Below are 16,063 nucleotides of genomic sequence, written 5' to 3'. Positions count from 1 at the left end.
TCTCACGGGAAAAGATACGTTTTATTGCATAAGCTGATAAACAAAAAAAAAACAAATAAAAACGTTATTGAATTAATTATGCTATGTGTCAAAGAAGAAATAACCAAACAAAACAATTTTCCACCCCTGGCTCTAGGCAATTGGGGGAAGTGAGGAGCATTCAATGTTTGATTAAGGTAAACAGTTCCTTTTTGCATGCCCCGTTAAACGCCTGAAGGTATGTGATTTGGTGCTGTGATGTTACGCATCATGTAAATAATTATAATTTTGTTACTGGTAACAGTTTTATCAGGTTCAGCAGTAATAGTTTAACGTTCAAAAGATATATTTAAAAAAGCTAAAAAATACTATTTTTTTTTTAATTTTGATTAAGAAGAAGAGAAACAAGTTCAAACACTGAAGAAAAGGCAGTAAATGTTTCATTTTCCCCTGAATTGTTAAGCCAAAACCGGCCTCTTAGATAGCTTTGCGACTCGTAAACTAATCTTACAATCAAAATGTCCCCGGTTATTCACAAAGTGTCGAACAGAATGCACACACGCAAAATCGATTAAAATTAACGAAACAAAGCCCAGACAAATGGTTTCCCACCGCAAAGCAAATCACGATGGATCATCGGAAACATCACCCTCAAACAAGCGAAACAATTACGGGCCCCACCTCAGCATAAATATCCAGCAGCAAATCGGCAGCTGGATTTATGCCGCACTCAAATGCCGAGCAGTGATTATCATTAGCCTTTTCTCGCAGTTTGCATCATCATAAATAAACGGTGTATCTAATCCTGTAAACCATGCGACCAGGCGGCTGGCTCAGACGGTCCTGCTGGCAGCAGCAGCAGTTGTCGTGCAGGCTGCCCGTTCGACCGTGGGGTAGTGTCCCGCTTTGCCTGCCTCGTTATGTTTGAATAATGCATGAGACAACATAATCGAATATATTGATTGACTTTTCTAACAAAACCACTACCGACCAGTGGCTGCTAAAGGGGGTGCATATCGTCAGGTTCGTGGTTAGAAGGAGTACTCCACCAGGAACGATAGACCGGTTGACGAAAGTTTAGTCCGCCCGTTCCTTCTTAGGGAAGAGAGTTTGTGTGGGTGTGTGTGTGTGTGTAAGCGGGAACCAAAGCAGTGTGGCTCAAGTTTACCGTACCGACGTTTCGGTGGGTCGTGAACACATGTTTGTTCGTCTTGTGTTTTTTGTCCCCCGTTTTTCCGTCTGCTCCTCCTCTGTGCGGGGTTTTAATTTTGTTGTCAAACATCGAGTAGGTGGGCGGTGCACGAAGCCCGAGCGAGTTGGTCCGCTCGTTTTTGCGCACCCTCCAATAATGTCCCATTATGGACTACGACGACGTGTGGCAGCCAGTTCCAGAGCCAGCCAACCCTAAGATGAAGCAGATGAATGGCGTACTTAACGAGACGATTCAGCGATCGCTCGGGCGACAGCCAGCGGCTAAAGCCCGGTGCGGCGATGCGCTCGATGACGATGTGTGGCAGTCGCAGTGTGAACCACCCGGAGTCACTTCTATAAAAAATCAATGAAGTAATAGTCTGTCTCGTTTAATATTAATGGGAATCAGTTTGAGTTTTTCTATTAAAAAAGTTACTCCGTACTCGTGGCGTGGCGCATGAAGGATGGGCGAGTACTTTTGGTGTCGCTGGATGATGATGCTGTTGCTGCTGTTGCTGCTGTACACCATCCCGAAGAGTGTAATTAAATTTCCAACCCACCCTTCCAGCTGGAGGGCATCGTCCCCGCAAACCGATTGGAGTAGAGAAGCATATTGGCACGTTTGTTCACGCTTAGCAGCACCCTGCCCCGAGAGTGATGAGCACATTTTTCCCGGCAACCTTACGGAGCGAATGTGGCCGACAACGGCGAGAACCGTTTCGTGGCAGAATGATGACGCTCTGTCGCCGGTCATTCACAGGAGAAACTGCAACCGTGTTTTGTACCGTGCGCTGACACCTGGCTGAGGTGTACAAAAATAGTCAGCTAAATTGATTGAAATGGTGCAAAATTACGCTGGAAGCGATGTGGGCGATAGGAACTTTATCACATTACGATCTATTTACTGTTTTTATTCTGAAAGTGTCATGATTTTCTAACAACGACTGGGAAGAATTTCATTTCATTCTGCTTCCAGCATCCGACACTTTAAGCTAAAACTAAATCAAATGAATTCAAGTCTTTTTATTGAACTTTTTTACGCTTTTTTTGCTTTCCATTCCTAAGCACGACAACCCGACTACGTGTCTTTTTAGTGCCCTCGCAAGCGTTATAGCTTCGAATGATGTATATGACTTGAAAATGGCAAGCAAAAAAGGCAATTCTCAGTCCTCTACTTTTATTGATTTTCCACAACCGAGTTCTTGGCCCACCTTGGCCCAGCACGACTGGAGAGTGCAGAAGATTGGTGGTCGGCACTGGTTCACCATTCGCTTGATTAGCTGATTCATCGATGGAGGGGGAAGTGTGGGTTGAAAAAATACCTAATCAGGCAGATTGTTTGCTTTGCTTGGTCGTTAGCCCTTTTGGTATGTTTGTGTGCAAGTGTCTGCTATGAAAAGCGCCGAACGAACTAGAGCATTTTTCGGTGAAGGTACAACAGTTGGGAAATGCCGGGAAAAGTTTACTGTACGAGCGCCGGAACGGGTGAATGGATGATTTTTTTTGTCATTTTGACTTGATTTCTCTTTGTGTTTAGAGGATAACTATTCGATTTTCTCTAAATTTTTGTATCTGTGTTTAGTGAAAAGCAGTCCTTGAGTTTTTAAGACCTTGATTCCTAGACCACCACAGAACCTGTGAAGGTACATGGCCAATTTCAGAGATAATCTGGCCATTCACAGGAAAAATGCAAGATGTACTTAGTACAGTTCCAAGACCGGAACGGGGTTCAGATCAGTTCCAGCATCGTAATATACTCAGCATAAGTTTCAGGACTGGTGCTGGATCGAGCTCAGAACCAGTATCAGTATAGAATCAAATTCAGCTCCTTAAGTGCCTTTGTTGTGAATCTCAGAGTCTGCTAGTGGAAATATACCGTTGCCTAGTCCGGTAACCGAGCCAAATGAGATAGTACAAACGATTTATAATAGCACTTAAAATGTCATTTTTTAAAGAACTTACTAACTACTGCTGCCCTTAAACAGTTCCTAGCGAGCAACTCACCAGCAGCACCGTCGTGTTTTTTTTTTTTCTTGTGCCACATGAGACCGCTCACATTCCCAGTCCCTTCGCTCACCAGAGCCCACCGGGACGATGCATGAAGTTTGCATAAATATTTTCATACACATTTCCTTCACTCGTGGGAGTGGGTTTAGTTCAAAGCTCGTCTTCCGGTGCATATCGTCCGCCTCACCAACCACCCATCCGTTGGCGCTAGATAAAATTGCTTCCGGAGAGAAGGTTAAAAAGAAGAAGGAAAAAAAACGCTCTGTGTTGACGGGTTCTGCTGGTCCGGTCTCTTCGGGTCGGGTTGCCTCTTCAGTTTCTCATCACTTTTATTGGCCGGGCGGTGTTTCGCGCCCGTGCTAAGCGGATCTGCCGTTCCTCCACACACACTCTCTCTCTCTCCCTCTTCGGTTCGTTGTGTTTTGACCGCCATCGTGCATGAATCACGTCACTGTGCAGGCCACTTGCACGGGCTAACGCTAGCCCCGGGACATGTTTTATTCATGTGCGAGCGAAAACTGGACGAAATGAACGGAATGAATAAAAATCATAAACGGCAAAGAACCCGACGGGAGGAAGAAATTCGGCACCGAACTTTCGGTAAACACGTAAGCATAAGCACACACACATACACGAACAGTGGCTGGTCCGGTGCTGGTACGGGCTCCTCACAAGTCATCCTGTTTGTTTTACGCCAGCAGCTTTTCACTGCCTTCCGTTTGGTTCTTACAAAAGAAAACAAAACAAACAAAGCAAAAATAAAAAAATGGCCACCAGCCAATGATGGTGTTTGATGGAAAACCGAAGAAAATGGATGGGCGGTAGCGATGAAGAATGAACATCATGCAAGTACAATTTCTGGGTATTGTTTTTTTTTCTTTCTTTCCTTTCGTTTGCTCACGCTGTTGCTGTGTGCCGTTGGAGATTCGCACACACAAAAAAAAAACGCCCAGCTTTCCGGCACTGCAATTTCCCACCGTGTGGGTCGGGTGGATCCATGCTTGCGGCCCAGTCGGTCACTGTCCCCTGTCTAGCGCCGGTGTTTGTTCGGAGGAAAAATTGAACCACTAACCCCTTCCGGTTCGTCGAAGTAACTCACTTAGATTTATGCTTTTATCGAGTTCTCCTTACCTCCGCCGTTCGATGGTACGGATGGCGTCACAGGTCGAAAGGCAGCCACCGAGTACACTGCCGTAAAAATTGGTGGTTGCTTCATACAAGGAAGACACGATGAGAATGGAGCAGTGGGCAGAAAAAAAAAAATGAGCAGCAGCAAGCAGAAGAGCAGTGTCATTTCTGCCCGAACGATAAATGGACTTGCTGTCTAATGCAGTAACGAATTTTGGTGTGTCCCTTCGACCCCCTTTTGCTTGACAGGCGAACCTTTTCCTGCTGGACGGTGGGGACATTTTCATTGCCTGCACCGACACCGACATTTGGTGTGTGTGTGTGTGTGCTAGTGAGTTTTGACTTGTCCGACCGACCGACCCCGACCGGTACCGGTAGGCGACAGGTTTTGGCTGGTAAAATTTGTTGATAGGATTGCACAGCGTGCGTACCTTTTTAAGCTGCAAAAGCACAGCAAAGGACCGACGGTGAAAGGTTGAACATTAAACCCACGTTTTGGCGCTCTCCTGCCAGCTGCTGGTAAGCCGATTCAATCGTCACACCCGGTCCCGAGTGTGTGTGTGAGTGTGTGCATGTGTTCAAGCCGGACAGATGCCTAGAGCGGATAAGTTTTGGGTGCCACGGTATCTTCGGTTCGGTCCCATTGCGACTAATGAGCGGCTGGCGTTTCATATAAGACGATAGGCAATACACTTGGCAAGTGGCATTTTGCAGCATGAATGTTACCTATTTAGCCCCAGGGGCAATTGAGCACCCTTGTCTCGGCGCGGAAGGGCAAAAAAAACTGAACCAAACTTTTATGAACTAACTTAGCCGAGACGCTCGTACGCTTACGGACGTTTTATGCCATCTGGTGAACGCGAAATAGCCTCACCGAAGAAGAGCAGAGCTTTCGAAAAGGAAGAAACCACCCCGCCTCGGTAAAGCTGACTGGGAAATAAAACTATTCAACCATTCGGCACACCATTTCGCAGCTCTCGGTCGGTCCCGCATCGACGCCGTTTGGTGATGTTTGTGCCTTCCAAAAACAAAAAAAAGTTTAAAGATGCTCTTAATTATGCTGCACTAAGACGGGTGCAGTGTGTTGTCCGGGTTTGCCGCGCAATATTAAAAAAAAAGAAGCAAAACCCGTAAAGTTTAACGGTCTACGAGGCTTATAGTACGAAAAAAGGGAATCGCCCGCTTTGCCACAGAATGCGGTGGATGGCTTTTATCGACTTCCTTCCCCCCACGTACGCCCCACAAAACAAGCAGATGTACGGGAAGCTACATGAGCCACACCGGGTCTTGGAAACCTTTCAGCATAACCAGACCAAAGCAACCTCAACCAAACACAGGGATGCTTGGGGCGGGCCCTGGTTTGCCTGCGCCTGAGAGGGATAAGAAAAGATGCGAAAGCAGAAGAACCCATTCAATCCCGGCGCCTTGTGGTGCGCTTTGCTTGAGCTGTGGATGGAGCAAGAGAGCGAGAGAGGTAGAGCAAGTTCATGGTCCCTTTTTTTGGCTTTCCCAATTTGCCTTATAAAAGACAAAGTTCTAACAATGATGATGGTGTCCAATTCATAGTTCACTTCCCATTTCGCTCGCTTGTGGAAGCGGAGACCGTGAGATAGGAAGTACTTTTTTCCCCTCTTTGCCTTTTTCTCTGTGTGTATGTGTGTGTGTGTGTGTGTGTGTGTGTGTGAGGATAGTGAAAAGTTTCTCTCTTGCAGTTTGCTTAAAAGCTGAACGCCACAGCACTGCCAGCGCAATGGTTTGCCGGAGTTACCAACGGGTGCAGCGGGCATACGGTTTCGTTGCGGTATATTGTACGAGACCGGAAACGGCTCCTCGTCACCACCGGGGTCGGGACCCACCAAAATCGACGGCAGGGCAGCAGCTGAGCAAACATAATGAGAAACGCTCTGGCGAGGGTGTCGTTAATTACCGGAAAACTCACTGCAGAAAAAAATGGGCAATACAGGATATTGGATAACAATAGGCAGTCCAACAGCACCCAAGATGGTTCAATAAAAAGCTCGTTTGGATGGGATCAGTTTGAGCTGACGTCAGAGTGTTGACGCGCTGGCAGGAGACTGCTGGTGCAGTTCACTTGTGTTGATTGATTGGCGAAAACTTTGTACCGAGTTGCTAAGGATAATCCGATACGTTTCGGGACGTTTGGAACCGGGTTTGAACACGAAGCCGTGTTCTTTGCATCTTAAGTAACGCATGCGGTTGTAAATGTAACACAAGACCGGTGGTTGCGGTAAGGACTTTGTGAAACTTTATTTACAATATGTTATTAGCTGTTGTGTGGTAGATACAAGATACATGGCAGATAACTTTCAATAAGTTTTTTGTTTGTTTGATCTACTTCCAAAAACTTCAGTAGACACACTGACGAGAGTTCGTTTTTGCCGTCGAAGTGTAAGTATGTCCGCTTAAAATAACGTTGTCTGTACTTCCATCGATAGGTTGTGTTTCTGTTTGCATCAGAAACATTCATCACATTGTTTGGAGTTAATGTTTACTGTAGAGATACACGAGGTGAGATCAACAAACGTTTCCAGGCGCAAAATCTGTTTCGTCCAGGTTTTTGTTTTATTGTCTTCATTGACTTCAATGTCGTATATGATAGCATAGTCAGGGAAAAACTGTACGAGGGTATGAGCTCTTTTGAAATTCCGACCAAACTGATAAAGTTAGTTAGAATGACTATGACCAACGTCCAACTTTCCAGGTGAAGGTGGATGAAAAAATCTCAGGGCCTTTTTCTACCATCAAAGGACTACATCGTGGGGACGGGCGTGTCTGTCTGCTATTTAACTTGGCGCTAGAGAGGGCCATCCGGGACTGGAGGTTGGAGACTTCGGGACTTCAGATCCTGGCATACGCTGATGATATAGACATCATTGGTTTGCGGCTCTCCTATGTAGCAGAATCCTACCAAGGGATCGAGCAGGCGGCAGAGAACCTCGGATTGCAAACCTAAGTAGGTGTGACGTACAGATAGGTGAACGTATTTATGAAGTCGTTCCGGAATTCACCTACCTTGGGTCAAAGGTCAGTAACGACAAAAGCATGGTAACTGAGTTGCGCGCAATGATACTGGCTACCAACCAGTTATTCTACAGCCAGAGCAAGCAGTTCACCTCAAAGAACTTGTCGCGACGAACGAAGCTGCGACTATATAGCACCTATATAGTACCGGTACTCATATACGACTCTGAGACATGTTCCTTTTCCGAATCTGATGAAACCCTCTTAGCCGCGTTAGAGAGGAAGATGCTCAGAAGGATACTTGGTCCTGTATGTTTGGGATGACAATGTAAGAGCCGTTATAACGACGAGCTATACGAGATGTACGGCGACCTCACTGTCGTGCAGCGTATCAAGCTCGCCAGACTCTGGTGGGCTGGCGCTGGGTAACAAAATAAGTGGCATATGTTTTATCATATTGCTGATTGGTTTAGATTACTGCACAAATATTATAAGCCTTTTTACCTTGTGTTGATGATCACATATAGCATATAAGGAGCTTCAATCTGGAATTAAGCTCCCTGAGCGTAAGAATATTCAATTAACAACAATTAAGTCGCCATCCTTTTAAGTTGGAATTGATTTAAAAAAACTAGTGTAAATTGTATATATTCATTTTTAATGCAAATCAACACCGTGTTGAAAAATAATTCGTAGTAATTACCAATTCCTTGTAAATACTGCGACTCAAAACTTCCATTGTTGTCTGCTAACAAAGTAATTCTGCGTTTTGACCGCACCGCAAGAGTTGATCCTTTGAAGGGCGTAATTTCTTTTGAAAAATAATTTGCAACCATGGGGCAGATGCCATGAAATTGGGTAGAAATCAATAGAACACAAAACTCATCTGCTCACATTCGTTCCGGTCGCTCTGCCACAAGGCAGGCGGACCGTTTTGCACCGAAACCGAACTGCATTGAAACATGTCGAACGTTTGTCAAACGGTTTCAGGCTAGTTCTTCGATCATGGCCAGGGTGTTTTTTCGTCCTTTTTAACCCAAAGCTTAAAAAAATCAGCCACACATTCATATGTGGAAACAGGGAAGTATCTGCGGTAGCTCGAAGCGCTTGGCACCTTTTTTATGCAATCGCGCACGTCTGTTTGCTTTGCGTGTTGCCGAGTAGCTGACAAGCGGCGGAACGTCGTTGCAATGCCGGTCGGCAATGAGTTTAAGCGCCCTCAATTGTTTCTAGAGACCGCACAAAAGGAACCTACCAAAGCACAGTTCTGCTGAAACTGTATCTCTGGGTGCATATGTGTATTTTCTACTTTAAGCAACCTAGCTGCAGCTTTTCGCTTGCTCGTTCGCCACTGACGGTCTGCGATTGTCCGTTAGTGAAAAGAGTTGCAGAACCATTTTTTTTTCGTTTTCCCAAACTCAATACGTTGCTTTTCGTATTCATGTTTGGTTTTTTTTTCGTCTACTTGTCCTCCCGTTCCACGCTAATGTTCTACAACAATTGGCATGAACATGCCCTGCCGTGCCGAAAAACATGCAGCACGGATGCAGCTGCCAAACCATCGCTGTGCTGTGTTGTTCAACAGAACGTGCACGCTCGTTCGTACTCCGAATGGATATCATCGTGGATTTTCTTTTTCTTCCGTCGCATCTAGTCCTAGTAAGTAACTGTCTAACCGTCAGATGTAGGCAACGGGTTTCGATCAGGAATCGAATTGTTCAAATGCAAATCGATCCGACAGGGCCGCCCGGGCTCTGTACTGCTATTTTGGGCGCGATCAGCCATTTGGCTGCGCACATCAGGCGTTACTGGTAGAGCAGCCCGCCGGTCCGGTGCGCAATGCCAGCCGAATGCGAGCAGCCAAATGCATCCGCGTGATGATGTACCGAAGTTGTGTGAGGGTTTAACACGTTTTTTCCGGCTCTTGTTGTTGCTGTTTGGCCGGTTTCATTCGGTTCACTCTCCGGTCCATCTTGCACAACGTAACGGAATCCTTCACCGATTGGCTTCATCGCTGCGGTAATCGACGGGCGGTATCGCTCGGGAGATCTCGTGGTGCCAGCATGCACTTAAGCATTTGGGCAATGCGATGAAGCTTTGTGTGTGTGTGTGTGTACGTGTTTTATTTCTGAACCTCCAACACATTAGCCGAGAGGAACATGAATTTTGCATTGCAACCAAAGCTGCCATGAGTGAAACACTTGAATGGCATGAAAGAACGGTGGAGCGCTGGTATCGCGCAGACCGCACTGGCCGTTGCGTTAAAAGCGCTATGCACAATGCTGTACGGAACACGTGCGCTTGTTCGTTGGGGTTTTTTGGCGATCTCTGTCTGTTGCTCTTGCCATTTGATGCACACTGATCGATATGGATTAGACCGTTGTATGAAGCTATTGAGTTAAGGCAGACGAATCGCAACGAATTAGACGGTGGAGCCTGGAGTTGTTAAAAGCTTGCGCTTTACACAGGCCATTGAAAGCCTTTGATTCTAACTGCAATTAGTTAAAGTGCGTTTAACCACCGTCGGGAGCTCCAGCTTTTCGGGGTTGTAGTGAATATGTGCTTCAGGTGTATCTTTGAAATCCAATTATCAACGCTCAGAGACCGATTGAAGGGGTTTGAGTTTTTCATGCTAGAGCCAAAGATTCTTCCAACAATAAACGTAAAGGAAATAAGCCAAGCTTGGAAAAATCCAACGACCACTGAACGGGCTTGTTATGTGGATTCTTTGCTACCATTGCAACAAACCTTCTCAAAAGCAACCCGTTCCAACGGATGCATTACGCAATGAGAATGAAAATTCAATTTGCTCATGCACGTTCACTGTGCAAGTGATTGAACGGCTTCGAGCTCGATTCAATCCTCCAGCGTGCACAAAATGTACCGACGGAACCATCATCTTGCAAAGAGCGCATGCAACGGCCTGGCCGAGAGCTGAAGGTTGGAACTTTTTGTCTGTATGTTTCCTTTTTTCCGTGAGCCGATATGTGGCTTCTTTATTGGCGAAGAACAAAGAACAGTGGAACGGGAATGAGTTGCTGTCCAAATTCTTGCCCCAAACATCGTCCCTTGACGGATGCAGAATTTTTGCATGTTGTCTTTTGGTTTGCCTTTCTGGGCTGGCTGGTGCCTTTGCAGTACGTGGGAATTTAATTAAACTGAAAAAGACGAGCGATCGGGAAGGTGGTGGCGGACTTACCGTCTTGTTGCCGAGATTTTTAACCCGACAGTTGAGATACGCCGTTTTGCCCAGCAGCGCCGTAACGTTCTTCGAGGCGGCCACGTCAAAGTACGGCCCCACGCGCGACTGCTCCGTGGGCTGGGCCGTCGTCTCGACGTTTGTTGGCCTGCTGCTGCTGCTGCTGCTAGCACCAACTGTTGCAGCACTTCCGCTGCTACTGCTACTGCTGGTGGTGCTTATGCTGCTGCTGCTGCTGCTACTGCCACTACTGCCAGCACTGCTTGTGCTTGTGCTGCTGCTTACACTAGAGCTACTGCTAATGCTACTACTACTGCTACTGCTGCTGCCGCTGCCGCTGCTACTGCTACTGCTGCCGGTTAGCAAGTTGCCCGGTTGCCCTGCCTGACTACTGCTGTCTTTCGTTGATGCGGTATGCTGCTGCTTTGGTATCGCGTCTCGTTGTGCTGCGTTTACTGTGAAGCAAAAGAAAGAAATAGAAAGAAGGAAATGATTATTTGGTTTTTGGCAAAGTAATCAGGTCCGTACAATGGGTGAAAATCAATTTATTTCAGACATGAAAAAAGCTAATCAGAGTTCATTAATCCATAGAACAACACATTTCAAACTGTTCGATGAAGTTTAATGTTTAATGTTTACATCCGGTATTAGCTGGCTCAACTGAGTGAGTAAAATTTATACATCATTTTCACTTGAACATGATGGAGGAAAATGATTTTTTGCTTACGAAATTACTTCAAAAATATTATAATTTTTCCACCACTTTTCTACCCTTAGCTAGCCTTATGCCTCTCCTTTTGAAATGTTTCATGATCTGCTAGTTTGCCAAAATGTATATGACATCATGCGTTTCATATCATACCAAACAATGTCATATTAGAGAAGGTAACAGCTAAAGGGTAGTAGAAGAACGACTAAAGTTAGCTGTGCAATTCCTACTTTGTCTACACTTCGTTTTGGTCAAATGGAAACCTTACTGCCATTGCAATTGGTTTCAATATTCACAACAAAAAACGTCAAATTGATTTCAATAGTGAACTTCAGCTTAAATAATACGAGAAAATGAAAAAACAAACTCAGTATCAATTTTGTCGTGTTACAACTTGATCTGGCTGGCTTTTTTTTGCAATAAATTGAATTTACTTCCAATTCGGTAAGCTTTGCATGCCAGCCGTCCAGCCGGGATTCAAATTCAAAATTTACTGATTTATGATACCGGGGTACGGCAGCATCGCTCCCAGGTCAAGCTGGTCCTCTGCCAAAGTGCATTTTGGAAACCCGTGCAAAGTGAAAATGTAAAATGCAATCACTTATTCGGCCTCGCTTCGACTTATCTCCACCACTAACTGATGCGCTGTAAGCCAGTGAGCTTTAAATTAAACAGAGAGAGCGAGAGAGAGAGAGAGACAGAGAGATAGAGAGAGAGAAAGAAAGAGAGGGATTGTTTTTGCACAGCCACCAAATTCAACCATTACACAACTCATTTTTCTACTGCTTGTGAGGTGGGGAGTGGCAAGGATGTGAGCTGGCCAAATTTGGCCAAATTAATTTAGCTAAATGAACGCACTCGTCGCTACGGGCAAAACATTTGATCGATAGTTGCGTATCGAGCGCGACGTAAATGGGTGTAATTCAATTTCGGTACATATGGAGCAGTAAAACTGTTTTCCCCGATCCACCCAGAGTCTACCCGGAGTGGAGTGAGTTTATTTTTCTGCATATCCTGTTACCGAGGGAGACACCGTAGTGGGCTTAATTTCAACTATCATTCTCTCTCTCTCACTTTGTTTTTATGTGTGTGTGAATATTTTTTAAATGTAAAAATCAATTCCAATTTATTTCGCATTCAATTGGTTGAGCATTCTGTGCTCCGTCCGTTGATTAAAATGCACTTTACAGGCGGGCAAATTTCGTTGCAAACGAATCAATCCACTTTGCCGCATCGAAACGTCTGTCATTCATGTGAGTGTGAATGTGTATGTGTTGTGGGTGAGGAAAAGCGGCTTATCGTGCGTGTATCTTAATCATACGGTACCCGTTCCCGTGGCTCAGTGAGGACGATGGGGCTTAATGCGTTTCGGCATCAAAATGGGGCTTGATTACAAGCATTTTAAATCATTTCCACTCAGGAATGGAGAAACAGCACTATGTGCGCTCTGTGGCCTGATGGAAATGTAAATACAGCATGGGTGGGAATTATCGTAGCCCCACCCATGGAGCTGTTTCCTGCGTCGGTGCGAATCATCAGCCGTTACATTGCAATCGATCATCATTACCGCGCTTGTAGGTGAGTTTTGAGTGAATTTCTGACATCGATATGGCTCACTGACAGTGCGTCAAGAATACAATAAAAGCAAAACAGCGCTCGAGAGATTGGATTAAACATGGTAAATGTAATTGAAACGAAGCACAGTAATACTGAAATGTATATTCTTTTCATTGGCTCCATTCCTTGGACGTTGCAAGGTAAATGTGAAAACAGTTTAATGTAATGCACACAACTCCGCAACCAATTCGTGGGCTGTGTTTTCCCCCTTAGGATTTGGTGCGTTTCTCTTTGTACGAAAGCATATCTGCAGCGTGCAGTAATTGCACAATCAAAACCCTAATTTTATACGTCTCACAATCAATAACGGAGCGTGCGCGGGGAAATTGAAAAGCGTACAATAATTAAAACAAAATCATTATTTAATTGCAATTGCAATTGCGGGTGCGCTCCGGTAAAAAAAGAACCTCAAATAGATTGTGTCTTCCGCCCCTCTGGCTGATATGGAAATACAGCTTCGTGCATAACATTATAATAACTATCACCGAAGGAAACAGTCGGGCGTGCGTGCCAAACCGACGGTAAGCCAAAATCAATCATCGGGTGCAAAAATTATGAAAATGAACCACAGTACAAAAGCTAAAACCTCCAAACCACCGTCACCGGTTGGCTCTTCGCTCAGCTACCGCAAGCAATATGGTTCGAATTGTGACAATATCAATCGATGAAAAAAAAAACACACACAAACAAAAACAACAACTCCAGTAGCACAATGTCACAGGCACGGTAGAATAATTTCCATTTCCTATTCTCGTTGCGATCATTTTTTTTTTTTTGTTGCTCTCTATGACCGTCGCGTACCGCAAGCGCCCATGATTAGAATAATCATTCACGTGCGCGCGCGCCCGCTCGTTTGCGTGCATCATGCGCGCATATCAATTTAAGCTAATTAGTGTCCCATAGTTGGCTCGCCTCGCAAGGATCAAAACTTTCCGGTTGTTGCTCATCCGTTTGATCGATTTGCTGCCAACCTGCCGGGGGAAAGGGAAGGTATCCGGTCAGTGATGGGTGGAGTGGCAAAGCGGCCACAGCTCATTAGCGAATTCAAAGCGAATTTTTCTCACCTTGCCGGTTGCGCGGACGCAACCCGTGGCGCAACGTGGGCCACGATTCAAATCACCACCACCCGCGGTGTGAAGCGGTGTGACGCGGCGTGACGGGCGTCGGCGTGACATGCTGGCGGGCTGAAATCTCGTGATTGAAATCACTTGATCGAAAATAATCTCGCCCGGCGCTGGTACCGCCCGCACTGCTCCACGATGCCCACCGCTTTTTGTTCGCCCGGCAATGAATGGAGGCATCATTAATCTAATTAAAAATCAATCAGCCTAGCAGCGTCAGACGAAGGGCGGCAAAGCGGGGCAAATGGTTTGATTGGTCTTGGTGATTCGTTTCGGGTGGAGCAGTCGGGAAAATTCCCACCATTTGAATACAGTGTGCCAGGTGCGCGCTCTGTGCGTTCCACGCTATTGCTTTACTTTTCATGTGACTGTTTGATGTTTGATGTGTTTTTCGGTTGCGGTGTTTGGGTGTTTGGTGTAAAAATGGTTAATGCAAATAGCTTAGAGTAGTGTTCAAGTATTTCAAAAGTGAAATGTTTGCTTTCGCCCCGGACGGGATGCTTCATTTATTCTAAAAAGGCCCTAATATTCGTTCACCAAAGGAGGAGAAATCTAAACCGAGGAAGGTAAGGAAGGTAAGGCCGTAAGATTAATCGTTTAAATCCGGCGACGGTATCCACCCGACGCAGGGGGATAAGGACGCATGGGAGAGTTTAGGGCTTCGAAAAGGGATAATGCGGCTGGGCTGGGCTATCGAAAGACCTTATTGGTTAACAAATTTACCAATCTTTTGGCCCATAGCCCGCAGCAGCTGGGGGGACGGTAAGCGAGGGCAAGAGTGGCAAATGCTGATCGTCCCAGCTCGGATTGGGAGAAAAAGTTAACCCGCCGGAAGTGACGTAGCTGAGCAGGGATGACGATGAGACGGCAGCTAACAAAGCAGCACCCAAAGAGTACAATATGCACGCAAAAAGTATGACGCACGACAAACCAAACTTAAAGTGTCACCCATTATCTCTGGGAGCTATTTTTTCTCTCTCTCCTTTATATGACGATGAAAGATGACGAGCGTTTAAAATAAAAGTAAACTAATTTCCCTAATCTAGCGGCATTCATTGTCGCCGATGAATGAAGATTAAACAATTTATAGCCGACGGTATTTGTTCCTTCCTAACCATCCGACCTTGATCGGACGAGCAGCGTAATTCGATGACTTTCTGTCTCTCACGCTCTTTCTCTCTCTCTCTCTCTCTCTCTCTCTCTCTCTCTCTCTCTATCTCTCTCTCTTTCTCTCTCAATCTCCGCTCGGGTCTCGCAAGTTCAGTGATTTACTCGGTCGATGTCTTTATGGTTGCAAATGGAGAGAAAAATTTCCAGCAATCATCCTCATCCCCAGCCGCCAGCCCCATGTTCTCGTTCGCCGGTTTTCGAAGGGAAGGAATGTCGGCTGTTTCTTATTTCACGACCAGAACGCAAACCCGATGGTGCACACTTATTTACGCGCGTTGATTAATGAACTTTATCTTCGTCTGGGATCTTTGTTCTGGTCGCTGCTTTTGGCGCAGATACTGCAACTGTACGCTTTGCGTTGCGTTAAAAGGAAAACGGCAAAGTGGCGAAGCTATGTCAAATCGGCAAGCTCATTTGTTACTGCTTTCACCCCGGGGCCCGAGGTGAGCAGGCGATGCGACACCCACGCTGGTGGGCAGGGATGGTGAAGGGCAATTGGAAGTCTTTTTGTTTTTCTTCCAGACGCCTTTGCTCGAGAGCTTTTGTTTTACTTGGTAGTTTGCGCTTCGCCAGTCGGTTGTGATGAGGCCGGCAGGAATGTGCCTATTTTAGCCGCATGCCGAAAGAGTGGCAATAAATAGCTTCATCATCCAATTTCAAGCATGTTTTAAAGATGTTTAACGATGGGATGAGGGTATGCTTGATTCGAAAGATAACATTCTAATTGTATGTTGATATTATTCGCATAGAATGATTTACTAACAACGAAACTAAGATTTAGTTCCATTGTTATTACTTGAGCTTCCAAAGATATTTCCTTATTTAATGTGCCAACACTAACATTCCAACCATAATACGTTATTTAAACTAAGAAAACTTCATTACGTCTGATTTCGTACAATATTTAAATTATTCATTTCAATCACTCAGCATTTAAAATTGAGATTAAACATTCCCCAT

The 16,063-nt window shown here is 45.4% G+C and overlaps 1 protein-coding gene across 9 annotated transcripts in view; it reads right to left on the bottom strand.

The window, feature by feature from the left end:
* Positions 1–16,063, bottom strand: part of LOC1269423 (nuclear pore complex protein DDB_G0274915) — a 187,750-nt gene that overhangs the window by 19,530 nt on the left and 152,157 nt on the right. For all 9 annotated transcript variants that reach the window (XM_061644299.1, XM_061644300.1, XM_061644303.1 and 6 more), the window contains one exon: positions 10,487–10,941. In XM_061644299.1, the coding sequence (XP_061500283.1) occupies positions 10,487–10,941 (455 nt within the window). The remainder of the gene's footprint in view (positions 1–10,486; positions 10,942–16,063) is intronic.

This window comes from Anopheles gambiae, chromosome 2, assembly GCF_943734735.2.
Source record: "Anopheles gambiae chromosome 2, idAnoGambNW_F1_1, whole genome shotgun sequence".
Classification (NCBI taxonomy): domain Eukaryota; kingdom Metazoa; phylum Arthropoda; class Insecta; order Diptera; family Culicidae; genus Anopheles; species Anopheles gambiae.
The sequence above is the reverse complement of the archived record's forward strand: the minus strand, read 5'-3'. Positions and strand labels throughout refer to the sequence as shown.